Source organism: Ischnura elegans, chromosome 9 (genome assembly GCF_921293095.1).
Source record: "Ischnura elegans chromosome 9, ioIscEleg1.1, whole genome shotgun sequence".
NCBI classification, from domain to species: domain Eukaryota; kingdom Metazoa; phylum Arthropoda; class Insecta; order Odonata; family Coenagrionidae; genus Ischnura; species Ischnura elegans.
Genome location: NC_060254.1, coordinates 70,650,760 through 70,666,402, shown reverse-complemented (window position 1 = coordinate 70,666,402; position 15,643 = coordinate 70,650,760). Strand labels below are relative to the sequence as shown.

Here is a 15,643-nt window from a genome sequence, read left to right as displayed (position 1 = left end):
TATCGTTGAATTTATCAATTATTTAATTTCATGTTAGCAATAATTCAAGATAATTTCTTTCGGCCGTAATACCCCGATGCCTTCCTTCAAAAATTAGGCATAGTGTTAATATTAAAAATATGATATACCATAAACACGATGTTCGTCATTTTCAAGGGCTAAAACCTTTCCTTCTCTTCCAGTGATGCTGGTGGTGCTCCAGAGCACTGCATACGAAGGGATTGAGATGAGGCGATCATAGAGGAGGTATACGCAGCAAGGGAGCCAGCCGCTATAGTTGCTGTCCAGCGACAAGATGGCTGACCGAAGCGATCTGCAGCGGCCAAATAGGTTGGAATATCAGACGCATTCCGAGTTTTTAGAGAGGTCAAAGTTCCGCCAATTTAGTTGGAAAATTTTTGGATGCTCTGTCTGACTGATATTTTGAGTTGGCAACGTTTTGTTCCGCAAATGCAGTAAGTTAAATGAGAACTGCTGCCATAATCACCTGTATTTAGTCAGTGATTGTCCTCGGATTTTTTCCGTTCATTTGTGATACTATCTACTATAAATTATAAAAACTCTTTGCCCCATCTGCCACTTTACTAATGGGGATATCGTCGTATACATACTTTTGTACTAAAATTGTGACTAATCTGTGGATAATTGATTTCAATTGGCAAGAATCAGATTAAATACTAGTAAATGTGCAGGGAAATTGCTACTTAAAACTTGTAACATTTTATTTTCAGCTGAACTAGTTGTACAACGTAACTGTGGTGATTTAAAATAATCATTGCCTGGGAAAAGACGTTTGAGGCTAACTTCGTGAAATACCAGATAAGTGAGATGAAAGGTTTACTATGTGCGTTAGACAGTGCATTCCAATGTATTAACGAGTTATGGCCAAAATTTTCGCCAAAAAGTGCGCATTGACCATGAGACTGTCGATGTTTTGGTTAGAATGGGAGTGACTTATCATACCCGCCAAGACAGCCTAGAAAAGTCGTTACTCGTGTTTTTTTTTAGGAAAGAGCGTGTAAAAATAATTTTCATGAGTTGGTGACGACATTAGAGTTATGGTTGTTTTAGGAAGAACTTTTCACAGGGCGAAGGTATCGCTTTGATCATTGAATTATAATAAAATACAAAAATAAATTGATTTCTTAACTGACGATTTAATAACATCAAGCTAGATCCTGATAAATGTACTCTGGCGGAAAAAATCTCAATATGTCGGTCGTGTTCACAGATTTCCCCGCGACAGTAAACTCTATTCTAATTATAGTTGAGAGGTGGGAGAAGCATATTTCGTAAAATTTTGGGAAGAATTCGTAGTTGGGTCTTTTACGCATTGTCTTACTGCGACGGATGTGATTAATTTCCCCGGCACAGGGGGTTTGTGGTTTGAAAATTCCCGGTTGTATGAGAGCATTACGAGAACGAACTTTTGGAAGACAGACGTCATCGAATTGTCTCCGAGGTGACGCCTTCAGACGCCAATGACCTTTGCGTTAATTTTTCTGTCACTGAACATATATGTATCATCTTAAAAGAGTTTAAAAATGGCCACCCTTCTCGTACCTATAAATTGCCGCAATACCGGCCTAGAGTTCATTATGATGCATTTCTATAATTTAAAAATTATTTTTGGCCCTGATGTTCATTACTAGTGATCTTTCGACGAGTATGAAACAGGAATTTCGGAAACTACTACATTTCAAAACACAAATGAAGAACTTGAATTATCTGTGTACAATAAAATAAATTGACATTATAAGTGTTAAGCTTTGCGCTTAGTTTTATCTACCATTTATGAAACTTCAACTTGAAATTATTAGGTTCATGCATTAAGTATAATAGACTTTTGGATGAAAAGATTAGGATTGTACATGTACACCCAACGTCTAGCTGGTTTCAAATCTTGTTCTTGTAAACCAACCATTGCATATAGTGGTATTTAATTTGTAATTCCTTTGAACATGAACCATTCAAAGAGTTCCAATTGTGCTCATTCATGATTGTGCATTGCGGGTGACTCCCGTAGAAGTTATCACCGTGGCTAGTCCCGGTATACTTTAAACTAGCTCCAATTGTTTCTGCCAGTAATTGTAACTGGATCCATTGGCAGCGATTGCAGCAAAACTGTGTACTTTGAACTGGGAACGATTTTCCAATTTGAAAGAGGCCCGGGGGTCCTCCACCGGAAATAAAAAAATTGTGGAAATTATGATTTTTAAAGCATTTTTACCCCATTCTATACCAAATTTTATACCCCATCAGGAGAAAATAACGCTAAGTATGATAATTCATAATAACTTCACTAAATTTGGGGGACATAAAATCTCTGAGAGACTTACAGTAGGTTATTACTATCAAATATTCCCACGCAGTGGCGCAGCGAAGGGGGGTTTGGGGGATAAAACCCCCTCCAGAGCTAAGAAATTTTTAAAGTTTAATCCATTTTACATAATTTGATAAATATTACTTACAGAATAGTGTAAATATTAATAAAATATCCCTCCGAAAGCCGTAAAACTCTCCATTTTGAACCATTTATCTTGCAAATTTTCTTAAGGAGTGCCCCCGCACCACCTGCTTACCCTGGCGGGTATTCCACACCCCCAGACACCCCAGTATTAGTTCTGCCTAAAATCCCCCCCAGCCTTAATTCCTATCTGCGCCCCTGTTCCCACGTACAGGATTGACGCCCGTGGCTGGCCTAGTGATCTAGCCAGAACCTGCTAAATGTTACCACTAGAAGTTTTAACTGGGATGTATCAAATAACGTGAGCCGAATCCTTAAAAACGGACCGTGACTCCCACCTCAACTTCAGAGTATGTACTCACCCTTGCCGTAGTTCTCCTCCAGGTCGCGGAAGGGGTCCAGCGATCTCAAGCCGTTGGTGGTGGAGTTGAGGCCGGCGAACGCGTACACCACATGCGTGCAGCCGTCCAGGGCGGGCTCGAGTTCCTCGATGGAGAAGGAACCCCTCTCGGGTCGGTACACTGCCCACGAGGCCACGTAGCACACGACCGCCTTGCCGTGCTTCGTCACTCGCGCCTCGCGGATCCCGCTGCCAAGTCCGGCGACGCCTGACCAGGGAGAAATGGTGGAAAATAAGTCATGCGAACAAATAAACATCAAGTATTGAAAGAGTCCAAAAGAAATTTCTTACAGCTGTAAATTTTAAAGCTGGCTTTACTAAATATCTACTTCTACATAATAACCTGAAAGCCACCTGTAGGGTGTTTGGCAAGGGGTGAGCAATTTCCAAGATGCAGCATGCAAGAGGACTGCACACTATACCGTCATAAAAATGTTACGCATACCAGCATATTATACCTAACAGTGGCATGACAGGAACATGCTTTAGGGGGGATGAGGGGACTTTAGGGGGAAACCCCTCAGTCCGGGAAAATTTTTGAAAAATGACATGCCTGGAAATATATTTTACATCATTTTGGTACATACAATTTGGGTTTCATTAAAGGTTGGGTTATAATGTATTATATGTCAAAAATAGACAATAGTTTTAAATATATTTTTATTTCTCTGATGCTTTGGGAGGGAGGGATTCATCTCCCTCATCCCCCCCCCCCCCCCCCATAGTTACGCCACTCGTACCTACTTCCTCATTCCACTCACTCATAGAATGACGTGAGGCTACGAAAAATCAAGAAATAAAATTCAAGTAATTCTTAATTATAAATATGTGTTTAATAGCTACTATAATTCAAGGTCCACCCAGTTTCCCATTACGAGAAGCAGATTCATACCTGGTAGGTTTCGTGTGCAGTGAAAAACGATTGTTATTCCAAAAAGTACGCACGATTATTCGATTATACCAAGAACATTGAGATCTGCACAGAGGATTGGATCGGGCACATTTTAAGAGGGGATTGATTTTAAATACAGCTCCCGGGGGAACCGTGTAAGAAGAAAAGAGAAGAGGAAGAAGATGGCTGAAGATGACGGACGAAGTGAGGTTAAAAAGGTATAAGGAATACAAAAAGAAAGCCCTGGACAGGAGGAGGTGGAAACAACTTTGGTGTTTTGGACCCTCCAGTAGGCAGAAAACCAGTTGATGATGATGACGGCTGAGGTATCTCACGTTTGGCTAATGCATTTGGATTAAAAACTGTTCTAATCATTAATAATTTTTTCATGGTGTTACAAGTCATGGTGTCATTCTTCCCTTGTACTATTAAGGTTAGCAACGTTGTCTCAATTGATAGATACGATTAATGGCGTCGCTTGCTAGGATCACTCATTGCATGTTTTTTTTCATAGTTCTAACCTTGCAGGTATTTGCTCTAGGAATTACTAACCATTAACAAGTTTTTTTGATAAATAAGCATGTATATTTTGCTAGTATGCGTAATATTTCTATGCCCGTAAGGTGTGGATGTGGCGGTCCTCTTGCATGCTGCATGTTGGTGATTTGTCACCCCCTTCCAAACACCCTAGAGGTGGCTCACAGGGTATTATGTAGATGTATATAAGGTATTCAAGGTAGGAATTGAAAATTCTTTTTACTCCAGTTAGTCTCATTCGGGGCATCTATATACCTGTGCTTCGGTCCTTTTTATATTATTAATCAACGCTAAAAAAAAAACAAGAATGAAAAAAAACAACTCTATAATTAAATTTGACTGTCGTTAGAATTCCATCGTAAAATTTGTCCCGCAGAAACTTTAAGCGAAGGCTACATCACAACAGGGATGGAATGCAAAACGGATAAATTTTTAATATTACATTTTTCGTGAACGGAAAATGAACTTAATGGCGATCACCGATATTATTAAAACCAGAGGCGTAACTATGGGAGGCTGAGGGGATAAATCCCCCCCCCCCAAATCCTCAGAGAAATGAAAGAATTATTAAAAACTATTGCCTTGTTCAGTCATATAATAACTGCATCTGCTAAAAGTTAAATTTTTAGAGCCAAAATTATGAAAAATGTATTTCCAGGCATGTCATTTTTCATAAATTTTTCCGGACCCCCCATTTCGTGGGGGAGGTCGAAACCCCAGGCAATCTTTTCCCCTCCAAAGCATATTCCTAGTAACGCCACCTAATATAATCAAATTAACTTTCAAAAAATGCAGACAATGAGTTTAACCTTCATTAATATTAGTTTATTCTTAACCTTCTTGATATATTTCCTAATACTTACAATTAGATGTCATGTAAAATCGAGAGCATTGAGTCATTTTTCCCTTGTCATGTCTCATCTGTCCTCAAAAGGCGCAAGGAAGACCGTTAAATACATGGCACATGGAGTAGCAAAAAACGACATCTTTCGATGACCTTGCGTTGCGTCTAGACGGCACCAGAAGTGATTCATTTAAAATTGATGACTCACACATCCGGACGAGGAAATGGAAGTGACCAGCATCGTCCAAAATTATTTCACATCCGCGTGCTCGCTGCTAAAAGCGTCATACACAAAAAAAAGAAATGTGTTGAGCTCCTAAGAATGATTAATAATGGCAACAGGAACCATTAGATAATCTCTATTGTCTCCGGCTCAACTTTGTGGAAGTACATTTTGAGCAAATGAAAAGAAAATATGTTGTACTTCTCCACCAATTTATTTTCACGCACCTGAAGATGACGCCGATGCTTCGTAACTAGTAGTGCCGTGAAAATAAATTGGTGTAGAAGTAAAACATTTTTTCTTTTCAATTCCTCGAACCACTCAATATTGACAAATACCGGATCAGGGTTCCCACTCAATCTAAATTATAAAATTCACGTTCAGTTTCAGTTTTTTTCCAGGTTTTCACGGTCTAAATTGCGCCAAATTCACGGTCTGTTGACAAACCATTTTAGGAAGAAATATTGATCACATAACAATCACTGGCCGCACGTTAACTAAAAATATAGCAAACGCGATAAACGCCGGGAATACAAACGCAGCAATGAAAGTGCTCTTATGACATGGCATACCGTTAGCCAAATTTAGGTCCGGCTAAAGGTTGTGAGTGGGAAAATGGAGGGTGACAGGGAAGTGAAGAGGTGTCTGATTTCTCGCCAGGATTAATGATCACTTTGGTTAACGGTATTCCAATCACGGCCTTAAGGTCTGTGTGTCGTCATGGTACACGGACCAATAATTGCGCTTCGAGTATACGCGTGCAGATAAAAGTATGTATACGAGGATATCCACATCAGTAAAGTGGCTGATAGGGCAAAGAGTTTATATAATTTATAGTAGATAGTATCACAAATGAACGGAAAAATCCGACGAAACTCACTGGCTAAATACTGGTGATGAACGCAGCAGTTCTCATGCGTGGAGAGTGTCTGTGAGTTACTGACCTTGAGGCATGATTGAGAGATCTTTTTAACGGTTAATTGTAGTTCTACAATCAAGTTTGAGAGGATTTTAAGGTTTTACGATGAAATTCATGGTTATTTCCAGGTTTTTTCACGGTAGACGGAATTCAAGGTTTTAAGGTTTTCACGATTGAAAGGGAACCCTGCGGATTCTATGTTGGCGGAGTGAAGTCCTCGCCTACCTAACTGAAAGTCACGGGTTCGAGTCCCGCTTGGATAGGTTACTCTTACTATACGGCCTCCGAGAGTTGTCCGATGACAGGCAGAAGGTTCGTGTTAAGAGTAGGGGGCAAGGTTGCCAGGTAAGAAAGGGAAACGCCCACGTCACCTGTAAACAAATGGGTTCCGTGAAGAAAGGACCCGGAAGGGACTATGAGCGTGAAGGAACAAAAGGAAGAATCCCTTGTTTTTTAGCGAATGGATGTTTGTGCTCATAAGATGTTATTTGCAGTAAAAGTATTCTACTTGAAATTTACACGAAAGATATAATCTACATTTTTTCCTTCGGTCGGATAAACCTTCCCATTCTTAAATCCAAATTAATTCAATTATAATACTATGTTTATAGTTGTAATAGAGACACAAAAATGCGTAGCATAATTTCTTCCCACAGTACACAAATCACAGAAACGTAACAATAGGCAATCAATGCAGGATCTACCAAGGACGGTAGCTCGTATTTTTTTTAAACCTTGTTGCCTTTTTCCGCATTCCTCGATCACTATTTTATCAAAGCTGATTTCCTATTAAACTGTGAGCTTCTTTCTCGCAAACGTCTCCCAATGAGAGGCCCTGGTTAAGAACTACATAAATCTGTTTAGCAGACTCGGCAACTGATAATTACGCCACATTTTCAGTAAATCTCTAACCTTAAAATCAAATTTGAATCTTGGAGCGTAGGTTTTTAAAATTGAAATACAAATTTTTCCCATTTTTCGGTTTATTTGTTAATCATAACCACGGATTGAAATGAAAATGAGTATATAATTTTGATGCAAAAAAATAATACTTCAATGTTTTATAAAATAATTAAAAAAAGACACACTTAGTAGTAAGTAAGCAAAAAATGACAAAATTCTAGTCCCTTACCTTTTGCTAATTTACGACTGAATGCTTCCTTTTTGTTACATTATTGTAATAAACATTACTGTAACCATTCATTAAGTTTATGTATCAAAATTATATACTCCTATATATTTCAGGCCCTGATGATAGTGATTTATTAACCCCTTGCCCAGAAATGACGGGTCTAGCTCGTCGTGAACATCTGACGCCAAATCGCGCAATGACGAGAGTGGCTCGTCATCAGATTTTCTTAATTTTATCACCACTTAGGGGAACATTATGAACATTTTAAAAATTTAACAGAGTTAAAACATCCCCAATTTTCATAAAAAAAGTCATACTTATTCCTTGAAACATGATGTATTGGAAGCAATAAAATTATTTTATACGAGTAGCGATAGCTCTGTTCTCGATGTATTTAACTAGACACTTTACAATGTGAAATAATAATCACCTCTATTCCACTATTCTACGTTGATTACAAACTACAAAATAAGACTTCATCGCCTAACATTACATTTCAAAAGAAACACAGAAAAAATAAATAGAGAATAGGAGCACGATATTCAGAAATTAATTGAAGTGGAAAGGGTTAAATTTAATATATTCAATGATATGTAATTTTAATCATAAGTAAAGCGAAACTTGCATTTCAATTTTAAGCCCTCCACTCCAAGATTCAAATTTTATATTATATATAGAGTTCAGGAAAAGGATAAAAAAGCTTTTTTGGTGAATCTAACGTTAATTTTATGACTACGCATTTGCTATCGTGTAATTCTACCTAATGTAAAATTGATGATCAAAAAGAGTTGAAGATGGGTGATAGAAATAAACTGGACAGATTAAAAGACAATTGGAGAGGAAATTGAGTGCAGGATTCCTGAGAGGAGTTAGGATGATTGAAGACATACAAAATGAGGAGGACTGAACATACGCTCTGATTAATCATATATCTTGGATTCCAAATAGAAGTAGATATGTGCATAAGGTTCTAAATAAATTACCCTAAAGGGTAAAACCATTCATAAATGGAAGAGTGCGTTATAAATGGTGGTGATATTGAATACGAAGACTAAGCGACAGAGTTGATCATAAAATGGGTGTACAATAAGTAATTTCCACAAAAAAAATTTCTTGTACCTTACTAAACGAAGTAAATGCGTTAGTGCCAGGATAGCGTTAATTACTGAGGAAAAATCATTTTTAACACGTTGCAAATTTTTAAAAAATCACAAAATTCACGGTGAAATGTTACTCGGGAAAACTATAGATCCGTCAGAGACGTTAAGACATCTTCGAATCCGAATAAATTAGGAGGTTTCTCATTGTCAGACAAAAACCGCCAATTCGCGCAAAAATTAGCCGGCCGTTCGATGTAAGAGAAAGTTGCTGCTGGCAGACACCACATTTAATTCTTTTAGTGTGGGTGGCCTGGATTCACCATTGCAGCTCTCAGAAAACCGAAAAGAAAAATTTTTTGTCTTCCTTCCCACAGAAAAGTTCCCACGATATCTTCCCTAAGACGCAGGAGGAAGCGTCCCAACCACAGGAAGAGGAAAAGTTTCTCTGGCCAAAGAATTAGTCGGTGGTATGAGCGAATGTGTACCAATATTCAATAGCACAGGAAAAATTGCCTCGTTTGAGCAGCTTTTAACTCAAGGACGATGCACGAAGAACTTGGAGTCAACGAGGAAATCTTTGAAGACATGTAATAGGCCTTTGAAAAATAAATGACTCATAAATAAAAGGAAAGCATATTACCACACCATCTGTGGGTGCGGTTATAGAAGGAATAAAACAGCGCATGAAACAATGAATGGATATTGTGACGTCACTGAAATGCAGAGTATACCGTATAGCTGGGTAAACTTCACTGACATTGGTTATGGCTTTTGGGCGCTCCTCCGCGTAATCTTGTCTGAACGCGGCCACAGTTTCTCCAGCCATCTTGCTGGCGTCTTGAGGTCCAGGGGCGCCGACTTATGAAAAATATTGGGGGGGCCCATATCGGAGGTCTTACCCCGGGAAGAGGTTAAATTCAAAGTGTGTCGCAGCACCGAAACACTACCATGATTCACACCACTTGATTCAGTTAACCCTTTATAACCCAGAGCTGCTTAAGGTAGAAATCAAATTTCAAGAATTTTTATTCTGAATAGATGATAATTTTGCACTCGATCATAATTATCGAGGCAGATCAATATTTCGTCATCAAAATTTACACCCCAAAATAATACGTAGTTTAGATATTTCCTAAATAGAGTTGAAAATTTATACATTTTTGACGTTGCTTTGAAGAAACATTGGGCTGTAATGGGTTAACCTGCTTAACCTTATAATTATTTGTTTCAGCACACGTTGTTGAATTTATTTTAAAAGGTAACCATTGTCAAACATGGGAAATAAAAATCACCAATATATTTTTGTGATTTCACAAAGCATTATATTACTTAATTATTTTCTTTAATTATTGAGGGGGCTCAGCCCCCCCCCCAAACGAATCTTTGAGGGGGCTCGGGCCCCCTCAGGCCCCATGGAGTCGGCGCCACTGTTTAGGTCAGAAGTGTCAATGCGTTGAAATTGACCTTATACTATAGGAGCTAGCGTGTCGTAGATCAGCTCTGATTGGTCGTGTTAATCTATTGCCGCAAGTGGGTTTTGATCGGTCCTTGATTCTGAAGATACTCCGACTCTTCACGCCGAGACTTCTGACCTGAAGACGCCAGCAGGATGGCTGCAGAAACTGTAGTCGCCTTAAGGCAAGACTATGCCAAGGAGCGCCCGAAAGCAGTTACCAATGTTGAGAAACGTCGCGGAGACCTCCGATCTTAAATTTCACTTACTTGCTCGATCGTCTTTTATTTCAACGAACACGTGAACTCTGAACTAAAACCACACGACTTAATGAAATTGTAACCGAATAACTGTATCCGCGTGGAATTGTAAACGTTTCGTGATTTACTTAATTACACACAAGCAAGGAAATGAGAGAAAAGAGCATGACTTTCTTGCTCATAAAACACGTAACGCTGGTTTTTTTATTCAAATTGAGTCAATTGAGCGAGTTTCATCCTACTATGTGGTCAACATCATCAACTTCTGCTACACACAGCGTTAATTACAACGTAGATTGTTCCAAGATACTCAAACCTAACTCAATATTTTATAAAATCCCCAACACCCAAGTAGACCAGGTCCACGGAGGACATGCAATTGGGCGATAAAATCTTACTAGGTGGTCATCATCATCAACTTTAGCTTCACACAACGCTAATTTCAACATAGATTGATGCCCTATTCTCAAACTATGTACTCTCTATATTTAAAAAAAATCCCCAGTACCAAAAGTTTTTTAATTACATCAATCTGAGTTATATATACAATTAAGTGTAATTGCATTAATTCGACGCCCTCGCAAACGTTAAATACTGAAAAATCTTACATGCGCATAGATGTGACGGCGAAAAAAATACATTTTAAAAATTTCTAACTCTTCAAAAACCTCCAATGAAATTTGGGTCATGAAATTAAGTAAATATGAATTCATACTGCAGTGAGCTCACAGAAAACATTAAGTTCAAGGCAGTACAGCTCTGTAGTAATAAAAGCCTATCATCGGAAAATTATTTATTTCTGGAAAAACAAGTAATTATGAATGCAGCCACGCATGCGGGTGTAGACATATTAACACCAAAGGAATTAATCATCTAGTACGAAAATCATTTGAACTGATCAGTAGCCGATCCGGATCTCTCGATTTACAGTCAGGTTTACACTACCAAGCCAGTGTCATCATTGGATATCGAGGTATACGGGTTCGACTCACGGTAAAGCCAAACTAATTTTTCTACCGAATTGCTTCCAATAATATTTATATTTCCAAGTGAACCTGAGATTTTTACAATAGGTTTCATTGTATGGAATGCAACAATGGAATATGTCGTCAAACCTGTCCGTCTGATGACAGTGACAATAGAATTCCAAAGAGAAATTTCAACATGAGGAACATCACCGCGAACGTTGTATAACCAGGGAGGATGGAATCAACGCGGAAATACGAAACAATTTTACAAAACATTGATCAGTCATTGCAGTGATTGCAGAAGGAGTGGGTTGAGCTAAGGAGTGGTGATTTATATCGACCAGTCTTAAAATGTGATTTTCACATGATTCTATCTTGAATCGTATAAAAATTCACAAAGATTTTTTTCAGTTATTTTACTTAGCTTACGATACGTAAAAGCGCTATTGTGTAGCTTAAATTCACTTCCTCGTAATGATGTTGGAGACTAAACTCACAAAGAAATTATTTTATCACCTTCTTCACACCAATTTCCTGATTATTTCCCCTCGCGCATGGCTATTTTTATATCAATGAACCTGAACTATAAAGTACGCGATAGCTCCATTCTTTCCGAGAAAGTGATCCGCGAACTATTTTCGTCCTTTAACGGGGTGACATATTCTGCGAAATTCCTGGTGATGCAACAGATGACGGTGAAAATAGAATTCCAAAGAGAAATTTCAACATGAGGAACAATAGAAAATGAAAAAAAAGTATCAAGGAAACATTAAACATCTATCCTTAAAAGACGGAAATATAAAGTACGCGATAGCTTCATTCTTACCGAGAAAGTGATCCGCGAACTATTTTCGTCCTTTAACGGGGTGACATATTCTGCGAAATTCCTGGTGATGCAACAGATGACGGTGAAAATAGAATTCCAAAGAGAAATTTCAACATGAGGAACAATGAAAAATAGTATCAAGGAAACATTAAACATCTTTCCTTAAAAGACGGAAATAGTTTGCGGAGCACTTTCTCGGAAAGGAAGAAGCTATCGCGAGCTTTATGTTTCAGTTCCATTGACGTATCGCATTGTGAATGACTCTCACTGATTTTTCGGAACGTGTAACGTGTGCTGCAATTCTAAGCCACTAAACGCCAAACAGTTTTCGAAGAAAAAAATCTTTGAATGAAGCATTGGACTTTTCCTTTTTTTCATAAATATCATGAAAGAAGTAGATTTTTGAGATAAATATGGCCATGCCTCCACTATAAGGAGACATCAACGCAGAATGCGGTTCGGTACAGGTGCTTGACACAAACAACAGCTTGATGTTCTTGATACACATTTTACCCCATTTCAGGAAACACATTCTACATAAATAATTACCAGCTGCGGTGAACGACTCATTTAAATCAGGTTGTCCAGGATACTCAACGTATTAAATTCATGAATAAATCTCGGTGTGCAAGCGTGAAGTTTTAAAAATATCCCAGTTATTCTGTCGCGATTTTTGAACGGGTCAATGTGATACTTAAAATATATTATGTATATTGTGGATATCCCTAGCGAGACCAAAAAAATATTATTCCATAGATATTTAGTGATTTGAAATTACTAGAAAAGAATTAAATGGTGAAGGTAAGTAATACAACATAAATTTTCATTGATGATAAAGTCACGAAACAGTTTTACAAAGCCTTTCACGTTTACTATTTGTAGCGCGAGCGCGTTGAGCTGAGGAGTGAATGAATACTAGAAACCAAGTTTAAAAGGTGAATTTCCCATGCTTCTATCTTGAATCTTTCTCAATTTCACAACAATGTCTTCGGTTACTTTCATACTCATCCGACGATATTTAAAATCTGAATGGGTGTTCCTCAAATTATATGGTCCACACTTCTAATTTCAGCGACCAAGTCAAGAACCACCCGGAGATGGATTCTACTCAACAATCGCTGGCTAAAAAATAAACTCACGTGGAAGTCAAACATTAAGAGTATACCATTGATAATGGAAAGTGGACACGATACCTTACTGAGATACCTAAACAGGTACGCATAACTCCCAAGGGCGTATCCAGAATTTTTTTTCTGGGGGGGGGGGGGGGGGGGGGCGAACCAAGGTCTGACAAACAAACGGTCTTCTCATATTTGGGAATAAAAACTACTTGTACATGCAACAACTACTCTACGAAATGTACTCTTAATTTTAATATAAAAGTTAACAATGAGTAAATATTTAACATAAAAGTTATTAATATGTAAATATTTATAATTTTTATATTAAAATATAACATTTTTTTCCATTTACCATTATATGTTTTATGTATTATTACTATGTATATTATACGTTGTATGTACGTATGTTTTATCCATTTTTCCATTATATGTTCCTATCCCTTTCTTTCCTTACCAGTGAATTTATCTGTATGTTTGCGCTTAAGGCGCCGTGTGAATGAATGAAGTAATATAAAATTTATAATATTTGTATTAAAAGTCTCGTCTTTTTTTAAGCGTCTGCGGGGGAGTGGCACGTGCCCCCTACCCCACAAAGAGTAAGTGCAGTATGGACAGAGCTTCCATTAAAATGGACCACTGTCCTAAAAGAATGGTATATGATGAGTGAGAGCAAACCAATCGGCATACATGTTTGGATTCGTGTAGCAAAAAATGGGTTCAAAAACTACACGTACACATGTCAGCGCATTTTAGAGACAATTCACACCCTGCCTAAGGCCCATGAGAAAACAGAGGCGTACTATGCAATTAAGGCCATTGTAATTTCCAGCATCCCTTCCTATAAATTTAATTGCCATCATTCGTTCATAATTATAATCTCTCCATTGTCTTCTTCCTGTAGAGGCGGATGTCCATGCTACACAACTATGCAGTACCATGAGTAAGTAATGAAGCCATATCACACATAAAAATAGAGCTAAAGCGGAGAGGGGAAATCAAGAGTATGACATTAAGAAAGGAAAGTGGACATGATTCCTCATCGAGACACCTAACCAGGTGCGCATAACTTCAGAGCCTCAAAATCACAAGGAGTAGGAGCTCAAGCGATATCCCTCGATTGGATGTTGAAGTCACGACTTCAGAACGAGTACCGAATGCAAATGGAAGATGAAAGCATACGGTACTTGCCCCATGTAAGGTTGCATCGAGATATGGAATGGAATTTAAGATGCCGTTCTTTACCATTCTTCCGATTAGTGACGTCTGATACGAATCGATAATGAGTCTATATGTTCGAGAGCCAGTGACCGAGCCTCAACTCCCGTATTACATTATACGTTTATCTTTAAAGCGACAGAGTTCATAGATTAGCAAATGTATTTATCACAACACTAAAATCTGGGAGAACTGATATATATAATAATTGCGGAAATAATAAATGAATAACAATATAATCAAAAGAGAAGAACCAACATATAAAACAGTAGAAATACAAATACTTAAATCAGAAGAGAGAGCTTCCATGAACTACGTATCACGGTTTACTTGAGAATGACGCCTCAGCGTCGAAACGCGTCGTACCAATAAATAATTTTCCAGTGAAAAGTTACCAAGGTTGTGTACTTTCATTTCAATTAATATTTTATCACAATTACGTATAAATTATCTAGAAAACCACCTTCATGCTATTCGAAGTACATTTAAGATAAGTAAGATATATTGCAGAAAGTCAATAACAGTAATGGATAGCCAAAAATAATTTCAGATTGACTACTTCCTAATGCTAAATCATTAATTTGATAGAGAATAATGGACGCAAAAAGTAATGAATTAGACCGTAACCCTGCAAAAAATAAATGAAGAGATTCGCCCAGTTTACGTAATCAAAACGAGTTTGTGGTCTGACGTCATCTCAAGTCCTTTCTGACCCGTTTACTGGCTGGGAACAGATTCTTTTTGAAGGGGTGTAAGAGAAGGAATGTCTTCACGGAGATACGAAAGTCGTTTTCATTCGCTGACCTTCGAGTGAAAGTTTTCCTGCCCGCATACGATGAGGAGAGCTTCAACTTGTCTCCATGCCATCTGGGAATGCGGGAGTAAACAAATGGCATTTTCAGGCAATGCGCATGGGAGCAAGACAGTAATGACGAAAACCGAGATCACATGATAGGTCTTATTGGCTAACTTCGACGATAGCATATGTTTTAAAGCTACGTATTTCGATTGGAAATTTTATTTCCATTAAATTTTCTTCGTATTTATGTGACTATCTATCCACAGGGAACTTATGATTTAAAAAATCAGGAAAATCAAAAACGTTGAGCATTTTACAACAAATTTAGTGATTTAAAATGGATTGACCCATATAGAAGGAGTTTCATTAGCATTTTAACTAATGTATTTATGAGTCCGCGCACTTTTTATACTCCGAGAGAAAGATTAATAGCATAAAGAGCGAGGAAGCTACAGTAAAAATATCTCGAGGCAATAAGCATGCCTGA

General features: G+C 37.9%; 1 protein-coding gene across 1 annotated transcript in view; it reads right to left on the bottom strand.

Annotated features, from left to right (window-relative positions):
* The window catches only part of LOC124165323 (probable chitinase 2), a 56,752-nt gene that overhangs the window by 18,573 nt on the left and 22,536 nt on the right, over window positions 1–15,643 (bottom strand). The window contains exon 2 of the mRNA XM_046542681.1: window positions 2,830–3,075. Coding sequence (XP_046398637.1) covers window positions 2,830–3,075 — 246 coding nt within the window. The remainder of the gene's footprint in view (window positions 1–2,829; window positions 3,076–15,643) is intronic.